General features: G+C 44.4%; 1 protein-coding gene across 2 annotated transcripts; it reads left to right on the top strand.

Annotated features, from left to right (window-relative positions):
* The first annotated feature begins 4,010 nt into the window (after positions 1-4,010).
* Positions 4,011-7,271, top strand: LOC147249017 (uncharacterized). Of its 2 annotated transcripts, XR_015109259.1 has the most exons (4): positions 4,011-4,456; positions 4,572-5,066; positions 5,262-6,735; positions 6,919-7,270. XR_015109259.1 is itself a non-coding variant. In XM_086179052.1 (3 exons), exons 1-3 carry the CDS (start codon positions 4,073-4,075, stop codon positions 6,630-6,632), a joined length of 2,250 nt encoding a protein of 749 aa, XP_086035178.1. In that variant the 5' UTR covers positions 4,011-4,072; the 3' UTR covers positions 6,633-7,271. The 2 variants fall into 2 exon arrangements, 1 of the variants encoding a protein (XP_086035178.1); XM_086179052.1 differs by having other exon boundaries at positions 5,262-7,271.
* Positions 7,272-8,145: the final 874 nt, after the last annotated feature.

Below are 8,145 nucleotides of genomic sequence, written 5' to 3' on the forward strand. Positions count from 1 at the left end.
AAAGAATGGTCTGAAACATCGGAATTATGGAAATAATGAAACCTCGATGCATGTAATATGAAGTTTATTCTTCTTGGACAGCAAGTCCACAGTGGTGGTCTGAGCCTTGTCTCCAGTCAGCCTGTTTCATCAGTTCCACTGACAGCAACAGAGCAGAATTCCCCAATAGTGGCTCTCTGTCCACAGTGGACAAATGGGGCTTGAAAACTTTAAACAATGAAACTTGCTTTACTCTCAAACTAACAAACTTAACCACTATGGTATCGGAATAAGCGAGTGCACAGTGTTTCCTTTGATCATGATAACAAAACCCTGTATCTGAAGAGCACTTTTCCAAACATATTTGCTGTTATGACCTGGCTCAAAGGTCACACAACAAAAGGAGAACGACACCATGGATACGATTTAACAAAGAATAACTTTATTAACCAAATTGGACCAATCAAACCAAATTAGATCAAATCAAAAATAATGCAAACTAAAGTACACACAATATGCAAATGAGTCATCAGTAAGATCAGTAGTGTAGGTGTGCATGTATGAGACTGAGTGTGGGTGCGAGTGTTGAAGGGTGTGGAACGAAGTATAAGATGAAACCAACATAACCAAACTAAAGACTGAGGAACCTGGGGTCCTGTGAGGGAGCAAGCAGAGGGAGGTTAAAAACAGGGTGACCGCAAGGGACCAAATAGGAGACAAAGAAAGACCACGAGAGCAAGAGGGAGCGGCCCATTTAAAGGCAGGTGCCAGGGGTGTTCCAGGTTCCACATTAGGTCCAGCTAAGGAAAAACATTATAGCAACCCCAAGAGGCCCCTAGGGGACATAACACCCCCCACCTTAAGACAGTGTCCCAAGAGGAACACCGCAACAACCCCCCACAGGACAGAAAAAAAAATAATCTAACCACACTAACCTACGTAACAAATATTAACAAAATCACTCACGTACAGCAAAATGAACACGCCATCGTGAACCTATAGACATGAATGTTGTTATTTTATGTTGGAAAAGGGAGAGGAAATTCAAGGAAAAATGATAGATGTTCCAGGCACACTTTTGTCTCAGTCCTTGAGGAAAAAAACAACACTACAGACTTAACAATGGACAAGATCACACAAAAATCTGATGCCTTTTGGAGAAGGGCAAAGCAGTACAGAAAAAAATGGTCGATTTCTTTTCTGCATTGCACTTTGCTCAGTTTCATACCCATGAGCTTAAGCATGTGAGCAGCACAGAGGTGTATCACAGTCATTTGCACTCTTGGCACACCTGAAAACAAAGCTGCAGATACTCCTGAATGCTGACAGGGTTAAACGCCTGAACAACTGCATGGATCAGGGCCCGACTGAAATGAGTTTCAACTTTTTGTGGCTTCAAGTGTTTCCTGAACAGCTTGTAGTCTCGACGCAGGCAAGTCAGCCAGTGTGGAATGGTTGCAGTACTTTGATCTGAGGTCAGCATTTCTGCCACAGGAACCACAGTTTTGGTTGTAGACTGACATGGTGCACAAACTGCATAGTTCAGTACTGACTGGCTGGAGGGGTGAGGTTTTGCAACTAAACTGCCAGTTGCATCCATGTATAACAAACAATTCTTCTTCTTCTGTGGTTCATGAAGAATCTGCAGCTGTCATGCAGAATAAGTGTGAACAACAAAAGAAGACATGGCAACATATTGAATGCCACTTTGTTTCATCTTGGAGCTGGGATTGTCCACATCCTGCTTTTGCTGAATCTGAAAACACTCCATGAAAGCATCCCTGTCTAAGCCATTTTCAAGATTTTTCACTGAACTCTTGAGGTCAGCATGAACAAGACTGCAGGCCCTCATTCTGTCCAGACCAAATGACGTCACTTTGACAAAGGAGAAGCATTTTATCGTGTGAACAAAGAGTTTGGGACTGATTATGTTGCAGCCAGAGACTCCGGCGGACTCTGGGATTTGCTTTTAACTGAACGGGTTTTATTTCTCCACAAGAACACATTGAGTTTCCCTGTCGACACAAGTTCCTGCATTTCTTTTTGCCCTAAAAACATTTCAGATTCTAAATGTGTAACATATCTTGTTTTCATAACTTAAAGCTTGAACCAATGAAAATAAATAACTTACCTCAGTTTATTCATGTCCATGGAAAGAGTTTTTAAGATTTGAATGAAAGCACAATTTCCTATTTTGAATGAAGCCTTTTCATATATAGATATATGGATTTGATCAAAAGCAGCACGGTGGTGCAGTGGTCAGCACTGTCGCCTCACAGCAAGAAGGTTCCTGGTTCGAGTCCCGGCTCCATCAAAGGATCTTTCTGTGTGGAGTCTCCATGTTCTCCCTGTTCCTGTGTGGGTTCTCTCTGGTACTCCAGCTTCCTCCCACAGTCCAAAGACATCAAGAGAGGACGAGGTTGATTGATACTCTAAATTGACTGTAGGTGTGACTGAGAGTGTGAATGGTTGTCTGTCTCTATGTGTTGGTCCTGTGATGGACTGGTGACCTGTCCAGGGTGAACCCCACCTCTCACCTCAAGGCTGCTGGGAGAGACTCCAGCCCCCCCGCGACCCTTAATGTGTAGGAATAAGCGGAAGATGACGATGGATGAAAATGGATGGATGGATGAATTTGATTTAACTAAACAAAAAGATGTTAATTTTAAAAATTGTTTCTTATTGAAGATGAATGGATTAAAATGTCCTCCTGGGAAAGAACAGAACATTAAAAATGGATGATGTGTTTTTCAAATATTCAGAGCCCTTCATTTGTTCCCAACAACTTCATTTTTTTTTTACATAGACTTGATTACAAATTGATTACATTCATGTATCACATCATCAATCGAAACACAACATTTCATAATAACACAGAAAAAAAGGTTATTTACCGAAACTCTTTTATCTTTCAATGAATACAAGAAAAGAATTTCCTGAAACTGAAATGACTGGAAAAACAACAATTCTTCTGATAGTTGTAAAATCTACAAAATAACCTGACAATGACATGAAAAATTAATCAATCACCGTGAACACACCACGAACACAACTGCTTGATATTCTGTGATTTGAGCCAAAATAAAAAAAACACAAATTCAAAACACGAAAGGTTAAAAACCAAACTGAGCAGCTTGAGTCTGAACAGGGGGGTAAAGTTCCGATAGTCAAAGGTGAAGGGTCAGGGTGCTTGAACTCAAACTTGACATTGGAGCCCCACCGTCTGGTGAAGGATCTGGTGGTCACTCAGGTCTCTCAACCTGCTCAAGGCCACTTTGACTATGCAGCCACCTGCTGGTACGCCATGGCGACACACTTGGAACACCACAGCACATCAGAAACAAAGAAATTACAGTGTGTTATTTGACCAGAATAAACTCCATGGATGTCGTCCATTCAAACTGAAGTCTTTAATGGGAAATAACATCTTTCTGTTCTCAGCAGCAATTGAATGGAAGAAGAAGCTGGTGGTCCATCACAGTGCATCAGAGACAAAGCTACTAATTACAGTGTGTTAAAGCTTCCTTCACACACTCACATTGGACTTCCTGTGTTTCAGCAACTGAATTGGATCACAGTTGATAAAAAGAGTGGCTGGGAAACGTGTGTAATGTCCTGAGTCACATCACGCAGAATGACTGTCTGACATGAGGTAATTCACTGTTTTGTAGACAAAGTTGTTCAGATGCGTTTTACTGTGTAAGAGTGATGAAGAGGGAGCCTGGATCTGCACTCCAGGGTCGAGGACGTCAGAGACCGAAGAGAAACTTTACTGGCGTTTATCAAAACCATCAGAGGATCAAGAGAGAGAAAAAGGGACCAAAAAAAGTAAATCAGTTACTGCTTCAACTCCGTTATTTAAAACGCTGCATTACTTCACCAAAACGGTGAGACATCTGTGTCAGAATTTGCTGACTCATCACTGGCAGTGATTTGTCAGTGAAGACAAATGACAGACGACATCACAGACTGACTTGGCAGGTGACAGCAAAACCTCTGATGTTGTGATGTCATGTATGAGACAACGGATCCAGAAATGCAGGATCAACAGTTCCTCACACAACTTTGAAGGCAACTGATTCAAAGTTTCAACATGTCCAAAGGCAGCAAGAAGAGAGGACCTGGAGGTCCCAATAAAGAATTACTTGATAGGCTGTTTCGTGTTTCAGGTTCAAAAGCCAACACTTCCACTCGACCTGAGAATGAGAATTCCACAAGGTCCACAAAACCTGAAAGCCACGTGAAACAGAAGGTCTTCAAAAGCCTTAAGAAACAGCCTCAGGAAGACAAGTCAGCCAGCGCTGACAGGCCAGGCCTCAAGGACAAGGCTCAAGGCCTGGGAGAACATGTGGGTCCATTAAGCCACACCCACCAGCAACCCACCCCTGACAGAGGGAAGAAAACCGAAGAGGTTTTTGCTGGACAACAGCAGACAATCAAGCCTCAGCTGAAGAATCTGACAGTGAAGCAGTGCCCGGTAATTACTGACCCATACACACACACACACACACACACACACACACACACACACACAAAGAATACAGTTCTTTTTATGTTATTACTGTTAACTTACATTATTTAATTCATTTCAGGATACTGCATTAAATGGCTTCCAGCTGAGCAGCAACAAGCCTGCTATGAAGGACAAGAACAAAGGATCTGAAAGTCTATCATCCTTAGATGAGTTTGTTCATAATTTGTTTAAGGATGATGAAAAAATAGCAGAACCAGGAAACGGAAAATGGAGTCAGGGTGGCTCAGAGAAGACCCTGACAAACGACAACCCCACAACTGGACCTGGTCAGTCCCCTGCAACCCCTGCAGGGACCCTTCCCCGCCGGAAGACTGTCAGATTTAAGATGGATGATGACAGTGTGTTCGGCCAAGACAAAGAACCAAGACCCAGCACCTCCACTCGATCCCTCAACAAAAGAGACCGACTGGAAGAATTCCTTGCCAGCGATGCCAGAGAGTTCCTCCAGGAGACCTCCACACACACGGCCAAACAAACAAAGCCAGAGGTCTCCAGAGGACAAGTGAGAGAGGACGGAGAAGACGAGCTGAATCTGCCAGGGCAGCTGCGCCCGGTAATTCTGACCCATTTACACCCCCATGTTAGCAGACAGACAAAGATACCTGGAGAAAAAGCAACATCCTATTTGTTCTCGCGAACATCTCGTTTATTGAAGTGTACTTGAAGTGAAATATACTCGTTACAAATAATATTTATGCAGTCTGTTCAAGCAGTGAGTGTTTATTGTCCTTCTTTAACTTATTTTCAGAATACTGGACGAAGTGGCTTCCAGATGAGCCCCAACAAGCCTGCTACGAACAACCAGAAGGGATCTGAAAGTCTGACAGCTTCAGATGAGTTCATTCATAGTTTATTTAAGGATGAAGAAAAACTGCCAGGAAAATGGAGTCAGGGTGGCTCAGAGAAGACTCTGTCAAATGACAACCCCACAAGTGGACCTGGTCAGTCCCCTGCTACCCCTGCAGGGATCGTTCCCCGCCGGAAGACTGTCGGCCAAGACAAAGCACCAAGACACAACACCTCTACTCGATCCCGCAATACAAGACACCGGCTGGAAGAATTCCTTGCCAGCGATGCCGGAGAGTTCCTCCAGGAGACCTCCACACACACGGCCAAACAAACAAAGCCTCTTCCTTTCCTCAACAACCACCAACAACCCAGCCCAACCAATCACGCCTCTCCTGCCACAGGAAAGAACGCCCAGGGAGCAGTTCCAGGACAAAGCTGTTTCAATCTGCAGCAGCTGTTAGAACAACAGCTGCTGATGCAGTCGAAGCTCACGGAACTGACTGAACAGCGACAAGTGGATCAGGCTCGTATCCTCCAGCTGGAGGAACTGGTAAAAGCTCTGCAACTGGAGCGAGACCAGAGCCAGACGTTGCTCCAGAGTGTCCAGCAGCAGCATAGAAAGGACGTAGAAGTCTTGGAAATGACACACAAGGCTAATGTGAAGTGTCTTGAGGAGTCGGCAGCCCAGAGCAACACACAACTGCGTGAGACCTGCAACGATGTCTCCGCCCAGTTGGAAAAAGTGAAAGCTCAGCTGTGTGAAAGTGAGCAGCAGCTTGGAGAAGTGACAGCAGAGTACAGGACAGTGATGCAAGACTGGGCAGAGGAGAAGAGGAAGCTGGCAGAAGACTGGAAGAACTTCCATGCCAAGGAAAAGGAAAGACGCCAGAAGGCTGAACAAGAGGCCAGCAGAGTGGCACAGGAACAAGAGGGACTGAGGCGTCGTGCTGAAGAGCTGAGAGAGAAGGAGATGGTTGTGGCACAGGAGAGAGAGACTCTGAAGCAACAGAGAGAGGAGCTGGACAGAGAGAAAGAGAGCGTGACAAACATGGCCCTGGAGGTCATGACAAAAGCCAAGGAGGGGGAGAAACTAAGCCAGGAGGCTGCTGAAATGTATCAGCACGGAGAAGCGCGGCTGAAGGAAGCCGAACGTGCTGAGGCAGCATCTGCGTTGAGGCTGGCACAAATCCAGGCTCGACAAGAGCAAGAGAGGATGAAGGTGAAACCCTCTGCTCACAGGAAACAGTTGCTCGACCTGAAGAAGGAGATCGAGCTTCTGAAAAGTTCCAGCCATGTCCCAAGTCTCAGGAAACCCAGGACCCTGTTTTAGCTGTGAGAGCTTTGGCTCAACACCTGCAGCAGGCTCAAGGGTCCTGGTCTGGGAGGCAGCTCAGAGAGACGGACATGGAAAACCTCTTCACTAAAAGGACCAGGTAAGAGATTTTAAGGCTGGACCTGTGAAAGTTTGAATATGTCTGAATGAATAATCTACCTAATTTCCCCCTTTTGGACTGGACTGCTGAGATGTGTATGTGACAACCAGAACAGATCCAGTCTATTATCATTATTAGAAGGTTGTCTTCATGAATTTCCATTGTATTTCATTTCTAAAAAAGGAAGCACCAGTGATGGAGGACTTTCACCAGGCCTTTGTGGAGCTGAGCCCAGCAGACACCTCTTCCTGGGGCTCACAGTCCAACCCAGGATACCAAAGATGGAGGGAGACAACACCTGGCCTGACCTGGCCACATATGAGGGGAACGAAGGGGAGGGGACAAAGTCAGGGCCCCATTTTCTTCATCTTTGACCAGAAGGACAACATGGAACTTTTCATTTGGTGTCCGATGTCCATTAATAGTTCAGTGTTTGTGAATGTATGTGAATTTTGTAAATTGTTATTTATAAAAAAAAAAACCCTGATATTCATCATTTTGTATTGGATTGTTTAATTATAAAGGAGTCATGATGTAATTCCTGTTTTCTACCTTCAAACATATGGAAGTGGGTGGTGTTTGTTGCTCTGTGCCCCCCAACTGAGGACTCCATTGTCCTAGTGGGGGACTTCAATACTGACGTGGCCAATGACGGAGTGACCTGGAGAGGCATAATTTAGAGGAACATCAGGCCTGACCTAAACCAAGTGGTGTTAAGTTGTTGTACTTCTGTGCGAGTCACAGTTTGTTCAACACCATGTTCGAACACAAGGATCTCCATTGGTGTGCCCACTCTGGCCCTGGGGTGATTAGTTCACACTGATGGGGTTGATTGGTTGGCAGGTACCACGGTGGAACACTCTGGAGCAACGACTCTGGAGGTTTAACTAGGCTTGCCTGTATGATGAGTCAGAAATTAAGGAGAATTTCATCGAATTTAGATACAGCAAAGCTGCATAAATGTCAGATGGAAAAAAATTCTATGACGAAATGAAATTAGAATTTTGTTAAATTGAAATGTTGTAATTCACACTGTTAATAGCTCTCTGTTTTCTAATCATGAACAGGTAAGTGGTTCGGTAGGTTGTTTTTTCCAGCGCAAAAATGGGAATCTACAAATACTCGCTTTGTCCCCAGATCTTAAAATCTAATAGCTGTCTCCCAGTGTTAATGGAAACAAAAAAATGGCCCTCATAAAAACTGTCTAATTTTGCTAAAATATTTCTCCAATTGACCGACAAAGAGCAAAACAAGGGTCAGGGTGTTGGTTCAGCATTTCTAAGGTGGTCCAAGCAGGTTGAGAAGCCATGTTGATCACCATTTTTCTACTGGACAGCTAAGCTAACGTTCTCTAACTTCGCTAGCTAAAGTTAGAATCTTTAGCCTCTGACAGGTTTCTGTTGCTATTGT

The sequence above is a fragment of the Aulostomus chinensis genome, chromosome 15 (genome assembly GCF_037954235.1).
Source record: "Aulostomus chinensis isolate RoL2024-O1b breed Wild chromosome 15, RoL_Achi_v1.0, whole genome shotgun sequence".
NCBI lineage: Eukaryota > Metazoa > Chordata > Actinopteri > Syngnathiformes > Aulostomidae > Aulostomus > Aulostomus chinensis.

Coding starts and splice junctions, on each gene's coding strand:
- LOC147249017 (XM_086179052.1), top strand. CDS start 4,073: ATGTCCAAAGGCAGCAAGAAGAGAGGACCTGGAGGTCCCAATAAAGAA. Junction 4,457..4,571: donor TGACAGTGAAGCAGTGCCCG/GTAATTACTGAC, acceptor AATTCATTTCAG/GATACTGCATTAAATGGCTT. Junction 5,067..5,261: donor TGCCAGGGCAGCTGCGCCCG/GTAATTCTGACC, acceptor ACTTATTTTCAG/AATACTGGACGAAGTGGCTT.